Below are 22,888 nucleotides of genomic sequence, written 5' to 3' on the forward strand. Positions count from 1 at the left end.
GGTGAGAGAATGGCATGAACACGGGAGGTGGAGCTTGCAGTGAGCCGAGATCGTGCCACTGCACTCCAGCCTGGGCAACAGAGCAAGACTCCATCTCAAAAAAAAAGAAAAGAAAAGAAAAGAAACTGTATTTGAAATTCATGTAATTTTCTCATGTTATGAAGTTCTGTGTTAAAAGGTAAAATTTGTTTTTAGCGTGTGAGCTGTTCAAAATCAGGAACAGGTTGGACTTTTTGGAAACGACAGTTTACAGACCCCTAATTCAAAACAGCTCTGTCCAGCAGACCTGCTGTGCCAAGGGGAGTGCTCTGCGTCCACTGTCTCCTTGCAGCAGCCACCAGCCACGTGTGGCTACTGGACCCTTGAGAACCAGCCAGTGTAACTGAGGAACTGGATTCTTCACATTGTTTGATGTGAAGCACAGGCGTACAGAGGCTCTTGTACACGTGGGGCAGCAAGCAGGGACAGAAATAATCATGACACCATTGTTTTTAAACAGCAAAAGCAACTGATGGCATTTTCACACAATGGAAAATGATTGTAATAATAGCAAGCATTTGTTAAGTGCTCTCTTTCCGCCACGCAATGTTTTAAGCACGTTACATGTTTTGACACGTGGATTCTCACTGTTATGTAGTAGCGAAAATGAATAAACTATATAGCTACCTATACCAGCAGGGATGAATGAATCTTAGATACACTAAGTTGCATGAAAAAGCAAGTCGCAGCCAGGCGTGGTGGCTCACGCCTATAATCCTAGCACTTTGGGAGGCCAAGGCGGGTGGATCATGTGAGGTCAGGAGTTCAAGACCAGCCTGGCCAGTATGGTGAAATCCCATCTCTACTAAAAATACAAAAATTAGCTGGGCTTGGTGGCAGGCGCCTGTAATCCCAGCTGCTTGGGAGGCTGAGACATGAGAATCACTTGAACCCGGGGATCTGAGGTTGCAGTGAGCGGAGATGCCACCACTGTACTCCAGCCTGGGCAACAGAGTGAGACTCTCTCAAAAAAAAAAAAAAAAAAAAAAAAAAAAAAAAAAAAGAAAAGCGAGTCAGAAAAACTACATGCCACGTGATACCATTTTTAAAACCTTAAAACCAAGCAAAATGAAACAACACTGCAGGGGAAATAAATGGTAGAATTATTACCAAAGCAAGGGAATTCAGGCCATGTTACCTTTGGGGGAGAGAAGGTGCCACCTGTGAGGGCCCACTGTGTTGAGGGGCAGCAGAATTCCTGACCTGTTCACATTTCCACTCCTCCATAGTAAAGGGTTTATAAGCAGCATGTATATTGACTTAGTAGAACAGAGCTTTCATGTAATAAAAGCAATGACCATTGTAGCATCTCTACCGTTCGTTTCGAATCTGGTTTCCATTCACATTTAAGCAGATGTTCCATTAGCAGAGGGGTTTATATTTGTTGCCTTGGTTGGGTACTTTGGATTAGAAAAACATTGTTATTTTTTTCAGTTCAAGAACAAAGGGTTAAAACCTTTTGCTCCGGCCGGGCACGGTGGCTCGCACCTGTAATCCCAGCACTTTGTGAGGCTAAGGCGGGTGGATCACGAGGTCAGGAGATCGAGACCATCCTGGCTAATATGGTGAAACCCCGTCTCTACTGAAAATACAAAAAAAATTTAGCTGGGTGTGGTGGCAGTCGCCTGTAGTCCCAGCTACTCAGGAGGCTGAGGCAGGAGAATGGTGTGAACCCGGGAGGCGGAGCTTGCAGTGATCCGAGATTGTGCCACTGCACTCCAGCCTGGGTGACTGAGCAAGACTCCATCTCAAAAAAAACAAAAAACAAAAACAAAACCTTTTGCTCAAATTTTTGTTTCATTAAATCTACTGGTGAGTTGAATGTTACCGAATCTAGCTGAGAGAATTTAGGTTGGAAATGAACATCTGAAAACTGTAAAATAACAAATAGATGTACTTATTCATGGTTTGTCACTAGAGTGTTCATTAAAAGAAAAATCCTAATGACACCTAGGGTGTTAGGACACTTCATTTAGGAGTATTTCATCCCTAAATTAATAACTTCAGAATTATGCAGTAGTTCATGGTAAGTTGGATTCAAAGTGACATTTTGTTCCTGAAGATTAGGTTTCGCTGTAGCAGTCCTAGAAGCCAGTCAATGAGCTTATTGTTGAATAATGTGTCAAGCTTTTCTGTGTAATTTGTGCACCTTTGACTTTTTTCCTTATTATTCCGTCTTCATTCTTTCCTGTATTACTGACATGGGTTTATCTTTTCTCCCTTTAGAGAGTTTTGAGGTGACAGTCACCAAAGAAGGTGATAAAGGGTTCTTTCTTCCCCTCTTATGAATATTAACCCACTAACTTTGTTTATAAAATTGGGAATCAGCCCTTAAACAGAAGAAACTGTCATGCTCTTTTATCCTTATTTATTCTCCTACTTTGTTTCTATTTTAAAGTATATTGATGGAAATTGTATGTAACCAGACCCTTGGTTAGAAATATCTGGAAATCAGACATCCATTTGAACTGTATGGATAATACTGTACATTTTTGTTTAATCGAACTTCAGAGATTTGCTTCGTAACAATTTTCTATTAGTTGGAATTGTGGAAGGAGTGCAGTCTTATTTTCATGTGAAATACGTTTTGCGGAGTTTTACATAGACATCAAAACATTTACACTGTTCTCCCATGGACAAGAATGGAAACATAGCTTTTTAACTCCTAATTAAGCTTGTGAGCCAATTTAGATGTAGAGAAGTTCCCAGGCTGGTGTCTTTTTCAGGTTTGATAGGATAAAGTTCGAAACAAAGGCAAGTCTAGCCAGTCCCTCCCATAATAGAAACTGTGTCTGAATCGTGGATGATAAAATAGCTGTTGAAATGGATGCCTGACGAGTTGGTATTTCTACCTTTCTCATTGAGTAGTTTGTTTTGATTCCCTAATTTTAGCCAGGCTCATTGCACAGGAAGACTTGTTTCCTTTGATTTTTTTTTTTTTTTTTTTTTTGACAGAATTTCTGTAATTATGGTGCTGATCCTATATCTCACGCTTCCTCCTCTCTCAACACATAACTGCGTTTTAGCTTCTCTCTGGTCCAAATCAAACCGGCTGCCAGCCCTCCCAGGAGCTGGGGCAGCGCTGGTGTTCTCAGGCCTGGCTGTGTGCTAATGAGACTCCTTTTACCCTTGAGCTATCTAAGTGCTCCTGTGGAATGCCTGTCTATATTTTCTTCTCTCTCTCTTTTGTATTCCTGCATGAATGGATGCAAAGTAAACAAGTTGCTTGGAAAGCCAGAATCTGCTTCATCTTACTAAAGCCCCAGAACTTCCCATGTTTAAAGCACAGTGCCCCTGCTTTGTCCACGGACCCTCCAAACCCCTGGCTGCCGAATTGTTGTCATTTATTTTCTTTGGGGGTGGAGAGTGGGGGGAGGAGGGCAAGGTGCAGAGGATCTACGTGGTAGGAATTCTAACCTGTTCTGCTTTGACTCCCTAGGTGAGATTTGTGGATTTAAAATTCACGGGCAGAATGTCCCCTTTGATGCAGTGGTAGTGGATAAATCCACTGGGGAGGGAGTCATTCGCTCCAAAGAGAAACTGGACTGTGAGCTACAGAAAGACTACTCGTTCACCATCCAGGCCTATGATTGTGGAAAGGGACCTGATGGCACCAACGTGAAGAAGTCTCATAAGTAAGCAAGCTGGACAAAGAGTGAAAGTAACCCACCGAGTAGAAGTGTGTGTGCAGAACGAAAATAGTAGTGACTACTTGCCCGCTCCCCAAGACTGTGTTTTTGAAGTAGGCAGGAGATAGTTCTCAAGTATCCACAATTAGATTATAAACTCTTGGAGGGCAGGAATCATGTCTGTCTACCCTTGTATACAGCTTCTAGCAAGAGCCTCGCTCACATTAGGCATATTAGGTTTTGGGGGGTTTTTTTGTTTGTTTGTTTTTTGAGATGGAGTTTTGCTCCTGTTGCCTAGGCTGGAGTGCAATGGCATGATCTTGGCTCGCCGCAACCTCCGCCTCCCAGGTTCAAGCGATTCTCCTGCCTCAGCCTCCTGCATAGCTGGGATTACAGGCATATGCCACCACACCCAGCTAATTTTGTATTTTTAGGAGAGATGGGGTTTCTCCATGTTGGTCAGGCTGGTTTTGAACTCCTGACCTCAGGTGATCCGCCCTCCTGGGCCTCCTAAAGTGCTGGGATTATAGGCGTGAGCCGTGCCTGGCCTTTTATTTTTCGTTTTTCAGATGGAGTTTCGCCATTTCACCCAGCTGGAGTTTAGTGGCAAGATCTCATCTCATTGCAACCTCCGCCTTCTGGTTTCAAGCAATTTTCCTGCCTCAGTCTGGGATTACAGGTGCCTGCCACCACGCCTGGCTAATTTTTGTATTTTTAGTAGAGAAGGGTTTCACCATGTTGGCCAGGCTGGTCTCAAACTCCTGACCTCATCATCTGCCTGCCTCGGCCTCCCAAAGTGCTGGGATTACAGGCATGAGCCACCGCACCTGTCCTAGGTTTTTAATGAATGAGTAAATAATTTTATCACACCAAATACTCTATTAAAGAAATAAAGGCGCTACGTTAAAAATACAAAAAATCTGCGTCTCCCTTAGGAAGTTTGTTTTGTTGTCATATTTACCTTTTGCTGTAATTCCTAAGGGCGTAAACTTAATCATTGTTGGCCAGGCGCAGTGGCTCACACCCATAATCCCAGCACTTTGGGAGGCTGAGGTGGGAGATCACTTGAGACCAGGAGTTTGAGACCAGCCTAGACAATGTAGAAGATGCCGTCTCTACAAAACATAAGCAGTTAGCCAGGCATGGTGTCGCATGCCTGTGGTCTCAGCTACTTGGGAGGCTAAGGCAGGAGGATTGCTTGAGCCCAGGAGGTTGAGGATGCAGTGAGCCATGATTGTGCCACTGCACTCCAGCCTGAGTGTCAGAGTGAGACCCTGTCCCTAAAAAAACAACAACAAAAAATTGGCCAGGCACGGTGGCTCATGCCTGTAATCCCAGCACTTTGGGAGGCTGAGGCAGGCAGATCACCTGAGGTGATTTTCACCTGAGGTCAGGAGTTCATGACCAGCCTGGCCAACATGGAGAAACCCTGTCTCTACTAAAAATACAAAATTAACTGGGCGTGGTGGCACGTGACTGTAGACCATGCTTCTCTGGAGACTGAGGCAGGAGAATCACTTGAACCTGGGAGGTGGAGATTGCAGTGAGCCGAGATCACACCATTGCACTCCAGCCTGGGCAAAAAGAGTGAAACTCCATCTCAAAAAAAAAAAAAAAAAAAATTAGTCACTGCTGGTGGAAGTAGGCTGACTTGCTGCCACAGTCCTGAGTGTGTTGCTGCACCTCCTGCCCGTTAGGAACTGCAGGTGTAACAGGGCCTTGGACAAGACAACATAGAACAGGGGTCGTCATACCCCCGGACGTGGGCCAGTACTGGTCCGTGGCTGGTTAGGAACTGGCCCACACAGCAGGAGGTCAGCAGCATGTGAGCGAGTGAGCATTAGTGCCCGAGCTCCACCTCCCGTCAGATCAGCAGCGGCATCAGGTTCTCATAGGAGCGCGAACCCGATTGTGAACTGTGCATGTGAGGGATCTAGGTTGCATGCTTCTTACAAGAATCGACTGCCTGATAATCTGAGGTGGGGCAGTGTCATCCCCAAACCATCCTCCCACCCCGATCTGTGGAGAAATTGCCTTCCATGAAACTAGTCCTTGGTGCCAAAAAGGTTGGGGACCGCTGGTGTTCTCAAGTCAAGCGTCTACAATTAGATTGTAAGCTCTAGTCTTTTCTCCACCACTTGCTAGCCCTTTGGCATTGTGCAAATTTAATTTTGTTGAGTCTGTTTCTTTTGTTTTCTTTACTTTTTTTTTTTTTTTTTTTTGAGGCAGAGTCTTGCTCTGTCACCCAGGCCAGAGTGCAGTGGCACAATCTCACTCAGCTCACTGCAACCTCCACCTCCAGGGTTCAAGCGATTTTCGTGCCTCAGCCTCCCAAGTAGCTGGGATTACAGGCACATGCCACCACACCCGGCTAATTGTTGTATTTTTGGTAGAGACGGGGTTTCACCATGGTGGCCATGCTGGTCTTGAACTCTGACCTCTGGTGACCCTCCCGCCTCGGCCTCCCAAAGTGCTGGGATAGGTGTGAGCCACCATGCCTGGCCTTGAGTCTCAGTGTCTCCTTAGCACATCTACTAAAGAAGGGTATGTGGGTGAGATGGGTCACATAACCCGTTGTGAGGGTCAGACCTCCGGCATTGGGATGAGGAGGCTCGTGGTGAGCAGAGGGCGCAGCGCCCCAGTGAGTCACTCCTCTTTTTCCACCGCGTAATGTTATTGTTTCCCTTGCAAAGGTCATATTTTGACCAAAGTCTTTGTCTGATTCAGAAGCATACCCTGACCATTAGCCCTTGAAACCTACAGTTTTCTTTATTTGTAGCCAGGTCTGACAGCACCCTAATTTTCTTGATAACTGAGCTGGGGTATTGGCAGGTGGCAACGGCCCGCCCCTCCTGAGCTCTTCCATTTGTTGAATCAGGACCAGGTGATGCCATGGTCTGTAGCCTATCCCCTAGAAGTAGGACAGAATTCGTTTGAACTCTCAGAATCAGACCATTTTATGCTTTCTGTTTCATACCCCTTCTTCCCTTGGCTCTATTTTTTTCTGGATTTTGCGACAAAATATGTTTCAACTTTAAAATTGGAGAGCAAACAGACGTCTGGTATTGTTTATCTCCCTTCTGTCTGTCCTGTCCCATGTTGTCAAAAAAAACACCCAAGACTCTTTTATTTTAGATGATTGCTTTTTTGCTTTATTCTTAGGATATGGAAGAACCGACCCAAATCCCTCTTTTAACTTTCTGTTATCTCCACACTGAATGAAAAGCAGTGAATAGCTTGGTTTAATTTTTGACTTCATCATATGAAATTCATGAAACAAGGTATCAGAAACAGGAAATTTTAAAGTAAGGCAGAATTGGTATCTTTTGGGTAAACACATACACACTGACACCGAAAACAAGCAAAACAACCATATTTTTCTCCCTCCCTCCATCCAGAGCAACTGTCCACATTCAGGTGAACGACGTGAATGAGTACGCGCCCGTGTTCAAGGAGAAGTCCTACAAAGCCACGGTCGTCGAGGGGAAGCAGTATGACAGCATTTTGAGGGTGGAGGCCATGGATGCCGACTGCTCCCCTCAGTTCAGCCAGATTTGCAGCTACGAAATCATCACTCCAGACGTGCCCTTTACTGTCGACAAAGATGGTAAGAACGGAGGAGTGCGCTTTCCTTAGCTGGGTAGACAGTCCCTGCCAACCCCACTGACTTTACACCCCAGCTTCTGTGCTTTGTCAGAACTCCACGAAACTCACAAACGGGAGACCTAACCTGGTGTGCTTTCGCTTTTAATTGTAAAAACATTAAGTTCCTACTTTGTCCCCTGACAGCTTCTTCTCTGGAACCTGAAAGTCCTGTGTTCTCCTGTTTTTTTGCTTTCCCACCAAAATCAAATAAAAATCCTCCCACCTGACATGGCTTTATTTTTTTAATCTTCTTAACTTTCAATCCACATGCATCTGTATGAGACTGACCTTTACATTTAGTTTCTCATTTTCTGTTCTTCATTAAGTTTTTTGTTTTTGTGTTTTTTTTTGAGACATAGTCTCACTGCGTTCCCCAGGCTGGAGTGCAGTGGCACAATCTCAGCTCACTACAACCTCTGCCTCCTGGGTTCAAGTGATTCTCCTGCCTCAGCCTGTCGAGTAGCTGGGATTACAGGTGCCCGCCACCACACCCAGCTAACTTTTTTTTTTTTTTTTTTTTGTATTTTTAGTAGAGACGGAGTTTTACCATGTTGGCCAGGCTGGTCTTGAAGTCCTGACCTCAGGTGATCCGCCCACCTTGGCCTTCCAAAGTGCTGGGATTACATGCGTGAGCCACCATGCCTGGCCATGTTCTCCATTAAGTTAGAATGTCCTGCCATATCTTTTTTCTTTTTTTTTTTTTTTGAAAGAAAGTCTTGCTCTGTCTCCCAGGCTAGAATGTAGTGGTGCAATCATTGCTCACTGTAACCTTGACCTCCTGGGCTCAAGGGATCCTCCTGCCACAGCCTCGCTAGTAGCTGGGACTACAGGCACACACCTGTAGTCCCAGCTACTTGGGAGGCTGAGGTGGAAGAATCACTTGAACCCGGGAGGCAGAGGTTGCACTGAGCCGAGACTGGGCCACTGCACTCCAGCCTGGGCAACAGAGTGAGACCCTGCTCCAAAAATAAAAAATAATACGACGTTTGCATTGTTAATTAATGCACAGTCCAGAATCTTTGATGGAATTACGGACATTGCAATCCAGAGATCTGTACTCATGTTCAAAAAGCAGGCTTCTGTTCTAAGCGGGTGGGGGTAGGAAATCTCTTTCTTTTAATAAAGTAAATGTTTGATCAGTGATCTTGTATTTAATACTTAAGGTACTTGAATTATTTTGTCTTTTTAATTCTCTTAATGTATGGAAACAGTTAAATCTTAGTGGAAAGCCCAACATAACACTGGGAGTGTAAGTGGAGACCGAGTTGTGTGGCTCCGTCTCTTCTGTTGAAACTCTTCAGGGTGGATTTCGTGTGTGTTCGGGCTCAGGGAGGACAGGTTGTGGGTTAAGCATCACAAGCATATGTTTATTTTTGGCTGAGTACTTACAGGGCTTAAAGTGTATGCATTTTGTCTTTCCGCCTAGGACAACAAAAGTAAAACCAGCGTGGGTTTTGCTTCTCACTGTTGTTTTTGCCCCCTGTAAGGTTATATAAAAAACACAGAGAAGTTAAACTACGGGAAAGAACATCAGTATAAGCTGACCGTCACTGCCTATGACTGTGGGAAGAAAAGAGCCACAGAAGATGTTTTGGTGAAGATTAGCGTTAAGCCCACCTGTGCCCCTGGGTGGCAAGGTGAGCCTCATTCTCTCCCCGGCGCTCACATCTGTTCTCTTTTTTTTTTTTTTTTTTTGAGACGGAGTCTTGCTCTGTCACCAGGCTGGAGTGCAGTGGCGTGATCTCGGCTCACTGAAAGCTGCGCCTCCCGGGTTCACGCCATTCTCCTGCCTCAGCCTCCTGAGCAGCTGGGACTACAGGCGCCTGCCACCTCGCCCGGCTAATTTTTTGTATTTTTAGTAGAGACGGGATTTCACCGTGTTAGCCAGGATGGTCTCGATCTCCTGACCTCGTGATCCGCCCGTCTCGGCCTCCCAAAGTGCTGGGATTACAGGCGTGAGCCGCCGCGCCCGGCCGCATCTGTTCTTAAAACTGATACGCTGCAGCAACCTCAAGTGTGTGTTTCCCTTCTCTCCCCCGCTGCTGATCCGTGGACCGATGCAGGATGGAACAATAGGATTGAGTATGAGCCGGGCACAGGCGCGTTGGCCGTCTTTCCAAATATCCACCTGGAGACATGTGACGAGCCAGTTGCCTCAGTACAGGCCACAGTGGAGCTAGAAACCAGCCACATAGGGAAAGGCTGCGACCGAGACACCTACTCGGAGAAGTCCCTCCACCGGCTCTGTGGTAAGGAGACCAGGCGTTCCTGCTTCCGGCTGGCTTTGGTGAGGTGGGAGGGACCTTTACAACTGGAAATACTTGTGTGTGTTGTGTTCCTAATTATAAACTGTGATAGAGAAGCTATATTTCTGAAATGAACTTTGCTGCCTTGCTGGCTAGTTTTAATACTGGATGGGCTTTGAATATGTTCAAACATCTATTGAATATGTTGTGTATATGTGCATTTTAAGAACCGCTGGTGGCCAGGTATGGTGGCTTATGCCTGTAATTCCAGCACTTTAGGAGGCCAAGGTGGGAAGGTCACTTGAGCCCAGGAGTTTGAGACCAACCTGGGCAATACAGCGAGACGCCATCTCTACAAAAAAATTGAAAAATTAACTGGGGATGTTGGCATGCACCTGCAGTTCAAGCTACTCGGGAGGCTGAGGTGGGAGGATCACCTGAACCCGGGAGGTTGAGGCTGCAGTGAGCCGTGATGGCACCATTGCACTCCAGCCTATAGAGTGCAATAGAGCGAGACCCTGTTTTAAAAAAAGAACCACTGATTTGAAGGAAGTATTTCTCCAACATACATTGAGAATCATCCAAAAAGGGCTTCTATAGGAATACATGGATGAGTTTTACATGAAATGAGATGTTTACTTACACGCTGAAGAAAAAGGCCAGGGTGCGGGGGCTCATGCCTGTAATCTTAGCACTTCGGGAGGCTGAGGCAGATAGATTGCTTGAGCTCAGGAGTTCGAGACCAGCCTGGGCATTATGGCGAAACCCTGTCTCTGCAAAAAAATACAAAAACTAGCCAAGCATGGTGGTGCACGCCTGTAGTCCCAACTACTTGGGAGGCTGAGGGAGGAGGATCGCTTGAGCCCAGGAGGTGGACGTTGCAGTGAGCCAAGATCACACCACTGCATTCCAGCCTGGATGACAGAGTGAGAACCTGTCTCAAAAAGAACGGAAGGAAACATAAAAGTAATATGATAGCTTTTGACAAACATGAACTAGAAAATCAAAACTAAAGATAGCCACATCTAACTTAGAATCTTCATAGACTTTCTATATCACAATATTGTGTGGAGAAATTGAGAGACAGAATTACTGGGAGACCCACCAGAAGGCTAGGTCTCTCTCTTTACTGTCGGCTATGGATATTTTTCTGGCTTATGGCTTATCTAAATGAAGAAGAAGTGAGGTATGGATGGCTGTCATGGAAGATGCTGAGGGAAGAGCATGTAGTTGGCTGGTGATAAATCCCACTAAATGAAGCACCGCTTTCATAAACTGGAAGGGTCTTTTTTGTTTCAAGAGCTACTTGGAAACAGCTTTTCAGGGAGCATTTTCTTAAACTGATCAATCTTTTCACTAGCCTGATAACAACCATGAGATTTAGATTACTGGTTTTCTTACATAATTGAAAATTATCCGGATCACTTGAGGTTAGGAGTTCAAGACCAGCCTGATCAACATGATGAAACCCCGTCTCTACTAAAAATACAAAACTTAGCCAGGCGTGGTGCCAGGTGCCTGTAATCCCAGCTACTCGGGAGGCTGAGGCAGGAGAATCACTTGAACCCAGGAGGTTGCACTGAGCCAAGAGTGTGCCACTACTCTCCAGCCTAGGTGACAAAGCTAGACTTTGTCTTAGAAAAAAAAAAAAAAGAAAAGAAAAAAATTATCATATGGTAAATAAACCAAAGGAGAAAACTAGACATTATGCTGCCGCAGCTCGCTGATGAGTATACTGGGGTGTGGCAACTCCAAATCCAACTATTCGTAATTGTCACCTCAATATATATAAGTCAGGAGATCTGGCACATTTTTTGTTTTAAACCATGCATGTAATTATAGTGTATAAAATTTATTCTGTTTCTTATTTCATGGTATTAAGCAAATTTTTTTTCAGCAGAATAAAGTTAGGAAGAATAGAAAGAATTTGAGTGCTTACTATATACCAGGCACTTTTTTTTTTTCTTCTTTTTTTCTTTTTTCTTTGAGACAGAGTCTCCCTCTGTTGCCCAGGCTGGAGTGCAATAGTGCAATCTTGGCTCACTGCAACCTCTGCCTCCCGGGTTCAAGTGATTCTCCCGCGTCAGCCTCCCAAGTAGCTGGGATTACAGGCAACCACCATCATGCCCGGCTACCTTTTGCATTTTTAGTAGAGATGGGGTTTTACCATGTTGGCCAGGCTGGTCTCCAACTCCTGACCTCAAGTGATCCACCCACCTCGGCCTCCCAAAGTGCTGGGATTACAGGCGTGACCCACCATGCCCGGCCTTACGCCAGGTACTTCTGTGTGTGTTTTAGCGTAGTCTTTCCAGCAAGCCTACAGAGTAGGTGGGTATTGACCTTGTTATAGAGGAATTAAACAATTGAGACTAAAGCAGGTTAAGTAGCTTGCTCAGGGCCACATATTCAGGAGCTGAGGTTTTAGTGTGTGTGTGTGTGTGTGTGTGGTTTCCTTTTTTTTTAGACAGAGTCTCGCTGTCGCCCAGGCTGGAATGCAATGGTGCTATCTTGGCTCACTGCAACCTCCACTTCCCGTGTTAAAGTGATTCTCCCACCTCAGCCTCCCAAGTAGCTGGAATTACAGGCATCTGCCATCATGCCTGGCTAATTTTTGTAGTTTTGTAGAGACAGAGTTTCCCCATGATGGCCAGGCTGGTCTTGAACTCTTGACCTCAGTCGATCTGCCCTCCTCAGCCTCCCAAAGTTCTGGGATTACAGGCGCAAGCCACCACGCCTAGCCTCAGGAGCTAAGATTTGGACCAAGGTCTTCTGTTACTCTCTAAAAGACCAGGCTGGTCCAGCCAAGGCCTGCTGCTCCGAGTAATAGCTTAGTCAAGAAGGAGCTTGCAAAATCTTTTCCTGTGGACAAAAAAAAATTTTTTTTTATTTGAATGTGGCAATACATAAGAACAGTTGGAAAACATTTTTTGTGTTCTTTGACTTCGTAATTTCATTTCTAGGAATTTATTTTAAGGGAATAATCATGGAGACACACAAAGCTGTGCATGCAGGTGAGGTTTAATAGGAAAAGGTTAGGGACAGCCTCAGTGCCCAGCTGGGAGGCCGGTCAGTAAGTGATGCTGTATCTGTACAATGAAATGCTATTCAGGCCAGGCGTGGTGGCTCACACCTATAATCCCAGCACTTTGGGAGTCTGAGGCGGGTGGATTGCTTGACCCCAGTAGTTGGAGACTAGCCTGGGCAACATGGCGAAACCCCATCTCTACAAAAAACACAAAAATTAGCTGGGCGTGGTGGCATGCGCCTGTGGTCCCAGCTACTTTGGAGGCTAAGGTGGGAGGATTGCTTGAGCTCGGGAGGTCGAGGCTGCATTTAAACCGACACTGCGCCACTGCACTGCAGCCTGAGCGACAGAGGAGACCCTGTCTCAAAAAAAAAAAAAAAAGAAATGCTATTCAGATATTTTAAATTACATGATAGAAGAATATTACTAGGAATATACACATATTATGCACATACATAGCAGGACTCCACTTTTATTTTATTTGTTTATGTATATTTTGAGACAGGGTCACACTCACCCAGGCTGGAGTGTGGTGGCACAATCACAGTTCACTGCAGCCTCAACCTCCTGGGCTCAAGTGATCCTCCCACCTCAGCCTCCCGAATAGCTGGGACTACAAGGATACACCACCACACTTGGCTAATTTTTGTGTTTTTTGTGTTGGTTTTTTTTGTGTGGGGTTTCGCCATGTTGTCCAGGCTGATCTCCAACTCCTGGGCTCAAGCAATCTGTGTGCCTTGGCCTCCCAAAGTGCTGGGGTTACAGGTGTGAGCCACCATACCTGGCCAGGACTCCCATTTTTCTAAGAAAACACATCATTTTTGGGTATATTTATCAAAGGAGGACTGGGTGTTTATACTAAAATGGTATAATTTGGATCAGATTACCAGAAATGCTTCCTTTCCTTTCCTTTTTTTTTTTTTGAGGTGGATTCTTACTCTGTTGCCCAGGCTGGAGTGCAGGGGCAGGATCTCGGCTCACTGCAAGCTCCACCTCCCAGGTTCACGCCATTCTCCTGCCTCAGCCTCCCGAGTAAATGGGACTACAGGCACCCGCCACCACACCCAGCTGATTTTTTGTATTTTTAGTAGAGACGGTGTTTCACCATGTTAGCCAGGATGGTCTTGATCTCCTGACCTTGTGATCCGCCTGCCTTGGCCTCCCAAAGTGCTGGGATTACAGGCGTGAGCTACCACGCCTGGCCCTTTCCCTTCCATGGTTGTTACTTTTATTTTTGTAATTTAAAACCCTGATTTTTGAAGAGAAGTAAACTGAAAGGTCCAAGCGTGGTGGCTCATGCCTGTAATCCCAGCACTTCGGGAGGCCGAGGTGGGCGGATCACGGGGTCAGGAGTTCAAGACCAGCCTGGTCAACATGGTGAAACTCCGGCTTTACTGAAAATGCAAAAATTAGCCAGGCGTAGTGGTGCGTGCCTGTAATCCCAGCTACTTGGGAGGCTGAGGCAGGAGAATTGCTTGAACCCTGGAGGTGGAGGATGCAGTGAACCAAGATTGCGCCACTGTACTGCAGCCTGGGTGATGGAGCAAGACTCTGTCTCGAAAGAAAAAAAAAAAAAAGTAAACTCGAACCAGCAGATTGCCTAAGTGTAAGACAAGCATGTGCCTGGGGGCTTGAGGTGCACGGGACCTCTGGCTCCCCACGTGAGTTTCACTGAGCACTGTGGCTTCAGGTGCAGCCGCGGGCACTGCCGAGCTGCTGCCATCTCCAAGTGGCTCCCTGAACTGGACTGTGGGCCTCCCCACCGACAATGGCCATGACAGCGACCAGGTGTTTGAGTTCAATGGCACCCAGGCAGTGAGGATCCCGGATGGCATCGTGTCGGTCAACCCCAAAGAGCCATTCACCATCTCCGTGTGGATGAGACACGGGCCTTTTGGCAGGAAGAAGGAGACGATTCTTTGCAGTTCTGATAAAACAGGTAGGGTAATAGCTCTGCAAGCAGTGCCGGGCCCCAGTGTCCAGTGGGGTGGATGCCGGCAGTGGACTCCCTCTCCTTTCCCAGGGCCCGATGCCAGGCCTGGTGCTCGTAGGCCGTGTGCTGTGCTGTGTGCCTGGGGCACGTCCCCGAGGGCCACGGCCTGGGCGTTTGGATATTTGCTGTTGTTGCTCAGTGGGGTCCACGGTGATCACAGGCTCCGCTCCTCAGGAAAGCCCGGGTGTATTTGTTTCTAAGCTCCGTCTTGGCTCAGCTGAAGAGTTCATTTATGCAGATGAAATTGTGTCTTCAAAATCCATTCAAGAAACAGCTTTTACTTCTCCTTTGGGTCTTTAGTTGGCAATTTACCCGTAGAAACTGCCTTTGCAGATATGAATCGGCACCACTACTCGCTCTACGTCCATGGGTGCCGGCTGATCTTCCTCCTCCGTCAGGATCCTTCTGAGGAGAAGAAATACAGACCTGCAGAATTCCACTGGAAGTTGAATCAGGTGAGTGAATTGAAAATGCACTATTAGGGCTGGGCAAGCTGCTCACGTCTATAATCCCAGCACTTTGGGAGGCTGAGGCATGAGGATTGCTTGAGCCCAGGGGTTCGAGACCAGCCTGGGCAACGTACTGAGATCCTGTCTCTACAGAAAAAACAACAAAAAAAACACCATGAAAATTAGCTGGGCATGGTGGCACACGCCTGTAGTCCCGGCTACTTGGGGAGCTGAGGTGGGAGGATTGATGGAGCTCAGGAGGTCAAGGCTGCAATGAGCTGCAATTGTGCCACTGCATTCCAGCCTGGATGACAGAGTGAGACTCCGTCTCAAAAGAAAAAGAAAAACACTAATTATGATCTTCTAAGAGAGAGTAAGCAGGTACTGCAACCTTGCACGTGACTGGCTGTGTATAGTCAGTGTATATTTATAATTTTATGATTTCTGTGTCTGTGGGTAATAGGGTAGCAAATTAAATCTGACAACTTTCCACTAAAAGCCTACATTTTTTCCCATATATTTTATATATACAGTATTGCTATAAAAATTGTGTATTTTATATTCGAAATACTGTTATTGAAATAAGCAGTGTTTGTTTAAAATTGGGATTGAAGCTGGGCATGGTGGCTCACGCCTGTAATCCCAGCACTTTGGGAGGCTGAGGCAAGTGGATCATCTGAGGGTCAGGAGTTCGAAACCAGCCTGACCAATATGGTGAAACCCCGTCTCTACTAAAAATACAAAAATTAGCTGGGTGTGGTGGTGTGTGCCTGTAATCCCAGCTACTTGGGAGGCTGAGACAGAATTGCTTGAACCTGGGAGGTGAAGGTTGCAGTGAGCCAAGATCGCGCCATTGTATTCCAGCCTGGGCGACAGAGCAAGACTCTATCTTAAAAAAATAAAAATAAAATAAATAAATACAATTGGGATTGAGATTCTTGTGTTTATTTATGCATCATTTAAAGCCTTGGCTCCTAAACTGTGCCAGGGAGCCCCAGGTGAATCAGCAGTTCTCGGCATCACAGGATATCTTAAATTTTCAAGGAACCAGCAATCTTGGCACCTTTCAAGTGCCACACAAACTGCTTCTTGAACTAGTTGACAGTTTTGACCTTAGGTAAAGTTACTTTCCTTTTGATGATGTCATGCCTTTGCAAAGCTAATTTTCCTTTTTGGTGGTGGTGGTGGTGGGGTGTTTTTTTTTGTTTTTTTTGTTTGTTTGTTTGTTTTGTTTTGTTTTGTTTTGTTTTGTTTTGTTTTGTTTTGTTTGAGACGGAGTCTCGCTCTGTCGCCCAGGCTGGAGTGCAGCGGCCGGATCTCACCTCTCTGCAAGCTCCACCTCCCGGGTTCACGTCATTCTCCTGCCTCAGCCTCCTGATAGCTGGGACTACAGACGCCCGCCACCATGCCCGGCTAGTTTTTTGTATTTTTTTAGTAGAGACGGGGTTTCACCTTGTTAGCCAGGATGGTCTCAATCTCCTGACCTCGTGATCCGCCTGTCTTGGCCTCCCAAAGTGCTGGGATTACAGGCTTGAGCCACCGTGCCTGGCCTGTTTTTTTCTTTTTTTTAAGATGGAGTCTCATTCTGTCGAGTGCAGTGGGACGATCTTGGCTCAGTGCAACCTTTGCTTCCTGGGTTCAAGCAGTTCTCCTGCCCAGCCTCCTGAGTAGCTGGGACTACAGGCACATACCACCATGCCCTGCTGATTTTTGTATTTTTAGTAGAGACAAGGTTTCACCACATTGGCCAGGCTAGTCTTGAACTCCTGACCTCAAGTGATGCACCCACTTTAGCCTCCCAAAGTGCTGGGCATGAGCCACTGTGCCCAGCCGCAAAGCTAATTTTCTAGCAGTTGCTGTGATAAAAAGCAAATATCCTGTGAAAAACCCCACATGTTACAGGAAACGAGAGAGCACTGTAAAATGAGAAACCTCATTAAAATCAGAATAGATCATTTCTTCTTTTGAGGTAGAGTTGGGATGAGAAGGAAACCTTTGGCCTTATCATCATTTATTTGTCTTGTGGAGTTAGTGGGCAAAAGCTGACATATGTTATATGTGCCTGCAGTTACTAAAATATAATATTGTCTAAAATAATCATAGGATAGATCAAAGTAAAAGAGAATACATGAGAAAGGAAAAAGTATATGATAGTGGAAAGATGAAGTGGGTGTCCAGTTGGTAGCATTCATCTCTTTTTTTTTTTTTTGAGACGGAGTTTCACTCTTGTCGCCCAGGCTGGAGTGCATCGGCGCCATCTCAGCTCACTGCAAGCCTGCAAGCTCCGCCTCCTGGATTCAAGCGATTCTCCTGCCTCAGCCTCCTGAGTAGCTGGGATTACAGGCATGCGCCACCATACCCTGCTAATTTTTGTATTTTTAGTGGAGATGGGGTTTCTCCGTGTTGGTCAGGCTGGGTAGCATTCATCTCTTATTGGTGTATTTTTTTATTTATGTGAGTGATTATTTCTCAGAAACTATTATCATAATTATTTTCAAGAAACTAAAGAGGCCAGGCACAGTGGCTCAAGCCTGGAATCACAGCACTTTGAGAGGCTGAGACAGATGGATCACGAGGTCAGGAGATCGCGACCATTCTGGCTAACATGGTGAAACCCATCTTTACTAAAAATACAAAAAATTAGCCGGGCATGATGGCGGGTGCCTGTAGTCCCAGCTACTCGCGAGGCTGAGGCAGGAGAATGGCGTAAACCCGGGAGGTGGAGCTTGCAGTGAGCCAAGATCGTGCCACTGCACTCCAGCCTGGGCAAAAGAGCGAGACTCCATCTCAAAAAAAAAGAGAAGAAACTGAAGAAAGGCTTTGTCCTGGAAAAATATTTTTCAACATAGGTAGACATTTTAGATACAGTTCTGTTATGGTAGCCATATTCTGTATGTATATATTTAGTATCTTCTAAGTATATACTGTTTAAAAACTGTATTATGGAAAATTTCAGACTTATATAAAAGCAGACAGATTAGTGTAAAGAATAGCCCTGTTTGCCCTTATACCTTCAACAACTGCCAACTCTTGGTCAATCTTCTTTCATTGTTACCCCTATTCGCTGCTGAAAATTTTTATTATGCCCTCAAATATTACTTAATAATTTTCAAGAAATCCCAAATAGAGCATTTCATTCTTGTAGATGCCTGTATGTCATTATGTATCTCTGATAGACTAGCAAAATCACAGCACTCTTTCACATTAAAAAAACAACAGGCCGGGCGCGGTGGCTCAAGCCTGTAATCCCAGCACTTTGGGAGGCCGAGACGGGTGGATCACGAGGTCAGGAGATCGAGACCATCCTGGTGAACACCGTGAAACCCCGTCTCTACTAAAAAATACAAAAAACTAGCCGGGCGAGGTGGCGGGCGCCTGTAGTCCCAGCTACTCGGGAGGCTGAGGCAGAAGAATGGCGTAAACCTGGGAGGCGGAGCTTGCAGTGAGCTGAGATCCGGCCACTGCACTCCAGCCCGGGCTACAGAGCGAGACTCCGCCTCAAAAAAACAAACAAACAAAAAAAAAAACAGTAAAATTGCTAATATGATCAAATAGTCAATGTTCAGATTTCAAGTAGCCTTATAAATGTTTTTGTTTTTACAATTTGTTTGAGTTAGACCCAGATAAGGGGCCCACCACTGCAGCTGGCTGATGCGGTTTCACACGCTCATTCATCACGGGTTGGGAACACAGTTTGATTTGGGGTGCCCTTGGAGCTGATGTTCATATTTATTGAGATCATCAACTTTGAGTTGGAAAATAAAATACATGTACTGTGGTATGCCTTATTCTGAGATTAAAGGCACTTTTTTTTTTTTTGGGGGGGAGATAGAGTCTTGCTCTGTCACCAGGCTGGATTGCAGTGGCGCAATCTCAGCTCACTGTAACCTTTGTCTCCCAGGTTCAAGCAATTCTTGTGCCTCAGCCTCCTGAGTAGCTGGGTCTACAGGCGTGCACCACCACACCTGGCTAATTTTTGTAATTTCGGTAGAGACGGGTTTTCGCTATGTTGGCCAGGCTGGTCTCAAACTCCTGACCTCAAGTGATCTCGCCTTGGCTTCCCAAAGTGCTGGGATTACAGGCATGAACCACTGCGCCTGGCCTAAAGGCACTTTTTATTTTTATTCAGAAAAGGAATGGCCAGTGGCAAACTAACTCAACCCTTTAAAGGGTGGGTATCCAGCTTGCCCATACAGGAACTTCCTGGTGCTATGCTATTGGCAGAGCAGAACTGGGCAGCTCCCCGCTTGGGCTGTGTCCTGTGGTTGTGAGCAATGCATGCCACGTAGTTTAGAGATGGCCTAGAGAGGCTGGACGACTTTTGGTGAGATGTATTTGCAGGTATTTTGTGGTTAGATTTTCTTCGTCCTTTTCCTTCTAGGAAGACCCTTGTTTTGGGTGACTTGGTTTCCATGGGCATTGATGAGAAGGAAAGTGGACATCTCACCACCCCCGCTTCCCTTTGTCTCTGTAGGTCTGTGATGAGGAATGGCACCACTACGTCCTCAATGTGGAATTCCCGAGCGTGACTCTCTATGTGGATGGCACGTCCCACGAGCCCTTCTCTGTGACTGAGGATTACCCGCTCCATCCATCCAAGATAGAAACTCAGCTCGTGGTGGGGGCTTGCTGGCAAGGTAACTGTCATTACCCCTAGCCCTCGACTCGAGAATTAAGTTGTACCTCTTTACTAGGTTGGTGGCAGCAGGCTGTGGTCAGCGTCTTACAGCCTTACCTTCGTGTCCTGGATATCTTCCTTCCATTTCCTGTGTACATCCTATTTGGGGACATTGCCGATGCCCCACTCTAGCTAGTGTAGCTCCATCTGTGGGTGCTCCATAAAGGTGATAGACTGACCACACTGTCACCTTTCCCGGAAACCCAGGAGGGAGCGTTGCACAGAGGGAGAGTGTAGTGGGGGGAACTGTTTTATAAATTAATCCATCTGTTGAAAGGCTCACAAGGACAAAGAGGCAACAGCAAGAGTCAGGCAGAGAAATAAAGGACACAGAAGTAGAAGCGTGCCTTGGACCTGGAGGACTCTTCCAGAGTGTTTATCACTTGGTGACCTGGTAGGAGGGCTGCGAGGGCTCTGTTCACCCTCAGCAAGGGCCATGCATGGAGGAGGGTTCCATCGAAGTCTGCTGAGAGGGGACACGATAACCACCAGAGCACCAGTGCTTGTTACTTGTACTTACCAAGTGGCAGGCTATGTGCCAACTCCTTTATACACGTCATCTCACCTAAACCTTAAAATCCCTTTTTTATAGCTGAAGAAACTCAGGCCTAGAGATGCAACAAGCCAAGCGTCACCCAGCTGATTAATCAGGAGCTAGGGTTTTGAATTTTTTTACTTTGAAAATCCTGTGGGTCAGGCGTGGTGTCTCACGCCTATAATGCCAGCACTTTGGGAGACCGAGGCAGGCTGATCCCTTGAGGTCAGAAGTTCGAGACCAGCCTGGCCAACATGGTGAAACCCTGTCTCTACTAAATATACAAAAGTTAGCCAGGCATGATGGCGTGTGCCTGTGATCCCAGCTACTCAGGAGGCTCAGGCAGGAGAATCAGTTGAACCGGGAGGCAGAGGCTGCATGAGCCAAGAATGCCCCATTACACTCCAGCCTGAGCAATAGAGTGAGACCCTGTCTCAAAAGAAAAAGAAAAACCTCTGTATTCCGGTCCCACGCTCAGACCCACCAGATCAGTGTTTTTATTATTGTTATTATTTTAATTTTTTATAAACATGGGGTCTCACTGTGTTGCCCAGGCTGATCTCAAACTCCTAGGCTCAAGAGATCCTCCCACCTCAGACTCCTAAAGTACTGGGGTTACAGGTGTGAACCACCGTGCCCATCTCAGACCTGGGGTTTTAAGCCCTTTTTTGTGCCGTGGAGCCCTTGGGTGGTCTGGCAAGACAGATAGATCCCTTCTTACTAATCTACAAAATAAATGTCTAGGATTTCAGGGCAATCAGTTCAACTGAAACATCGTTATTAACATCCTGAAATACCACATTTGTGAAACAGTAACACCGGTGGTACTTTATGTTAACAAATGAAGAACCAGCTTTAGCAGCAGGTCCAACAGTGGTGTAAGTTCCAAGTTGTGAGGGCTGTGTGAGGATCCCGGTGGCAGCTGCAACAGCTGTGGCCTGATATGCAAATATCAGTGCCTTCTGTTGGTGACAAAGTTGCAGTCATTGCTAACACTGCTGTGATGTATAGCCTACATTTATAACCAAAGGAAATGCTGAATTTCAGAAGTTAGTGGAAATAAGCATGTAGTTTTTCCTATCCAAGTTCATGGAACCCACCCCAGAGGTTCGTGATTGCCACTTTGACCCTTGCACTGGACTCTGTGCTGTGTCATTTCAAGATGTCATCATCATCAATTACTTTTTGATTTTTTTTTTTTCTCCCTGTGGAAACATTGTACCTCGAGTAAGGTTAGAAATTTATGGAAGATAGCTGGGCGCAGTGGCTCACACCTGTAATCCTAGCACTTTGGGAGACAGAGGCAGGCGGATCACTCGAGATCAGGAGTTCGAGACCAGCCTGGCCAACACGGCAAAACCCTGTCCTTAGTAAAAATACAAAAATTAGCCAGGCGTGGTGGCGTGCGCCTGTAATCCCAGTTACTTGGGAGACAGGAGAATCACTTGAACCTGGGAGGCGGAGGTTTCTGTGAGTCAAGATCATACCACTGCACTCCAGCCTGGGCAACAGAATGAGACTCTGACTCAAAACAAACAAACAAAAGCCCCACAGATTCTTTAAAACTCAGTTAACAGGAGAGAGGATCTCCTCTTCTTTTTTTTCGGTGGATTCTGCCACTTTTGCTACACCTTTGCCGTGGAGAGCTTGGGTTGTGGGCAGCAGCTTCATTCCCTTCCACCAGCCTGTTGTAGGGGAACCTTGGTGTGTGTGGAGGTGGCACAGTCCTGTGACTCACATGGGCTTCACCTGGATACAACTCTAGCCTTGCCCCTCGACGCGTCCCCACACAGCCGCAGCCCAAAAGGGGCCCCAGTACACCATAGAGGGGAGGGCTACAGGGCTGCAGGGCTTGAGGAGCGGCCTTTCTCCTACAACATGACCTGGAGAGTGCTGGTTCTGTGCTCAGCCGCCACATGTGGGCCTTTCTGGTAGGTCGTTATAGTCAGGACACTGGATCCAGGAGCTGGAGGAGCTGAAGGTGGTTAGGGTCCCCAGGTCCACAGTAGGCTGTGCTTCCCTAGGTGGGTTCCTTAGCCTCTGCATCTCCCTCTCATTCAGAAAAAGTGATTGAAAATGTCTTCTTTCCTCTGTCACCCAAAGGTTAACTGCTAGACAGCTGTACACTTGTTTGCACTTCCAAAATATATGGACTTCCGCATGTTTACTTTGTACCAGGCTTTGGACATGTGTGCGCTATGCCGTTTTGCCTGCACAGTGTCTTCCCTATTAGGAGAAGAGGTGCTGTGGATCCGGAACTTGGTGTTATTTATATCGGGAACAGCGCTGCAGCCCAGGCTCACCCTCTGTGGAGTGTCCTACTTCATAGCACGGATTGGGGAGGGGAACGAATTCTGTGTGTGTACTTCCATTCATCTTATTTTGAATCTAACGTATGTTTTGGCAAGGAGGATGTGGGAAGGTGGAATAAAAGAAGAAAACAAAAGAAGCCTGGGGTTGGGGGTGGTAAATGTCACTTCTGGGAAAAGGTGATCCAGTACAAGCTTGCATCCGGATGGGTACATCCCAGAGCGGGATCACAAAGGAATTTTCTCTTCTTGGTTTCTACTTGGTTGCCTCAAACCTGGTTTTCAAGGTCTGGTTTGAAGACCCTAACCTCTTGGTCCTTTTCTATTGTCTTTGTCTTGC

General features: G+C 46.3%; 1 protein-coding gene across 3 annotated transcripts in view; it reads left to right on the plus strand.

Moving 5' to 3' along the window:
- LOC105479019 (calsyntenin 1) overlaps positions 1 to 22,888 on the plus strand; it is a 98,799-nt gene that overhangs the window by 67,085 nt on the left and 8,826 nt on the right. For 2 of the 3 annotated variants that reach the window (XM_011736808.3, XM_011736792.3), the window contains exons 3-10: positions 2,266 to 2,295; positions 3,479 to 3,674; positions 7,067 to 7,275; positions 8,801 to 8,950; positions 9,377 to 9,562; positions 14,275 to 14,523; positions 14,911 to 15,032; positions 19,501 to 19,663. In XM_011736808.3, coding sequence (XP_011735110.2) covers positions 2,266 to 2,295; positions 3,479 to 3,674; positions 7,067 to 7,275; positions 8,801 to 8,950; positions 9,377 to 9,562; positions 14,275 to 14,523; positions 14,911 to 15,032; positions 19,501 to 19,663 — 1,305 coding nt within the window. The remainder of the gene's footprint in view (positions 1 to 2,265; positions 2,296 to 3,478; positions 3,675 to 7,066; positions 7,276 to 8,800; positions 8,951 to 9,376; positions 9,563 to 14,274; positions 14,524 to 14,910; positions 15,033 to 19,500; positions 19,664 to 22,888) is intronic. The other variant, XM_011736798.3, reaches the window with a different exon arrangement.

The sequence above is a fragment of the Macaca nemestrina genome, chromosome 1 (assembly GCF_043159975.1).
Source record: "Macaca nemestrina isolate mMacNem1 chromosome 1, mMacNem.hap1, whole genome shotgun sequence".
Lineage (NCBI taxonomy): Eukaryota > Metazoa > Chordata > Mammalia > Primates > Cercopithecidae > Macaca > Macaca nemestrina.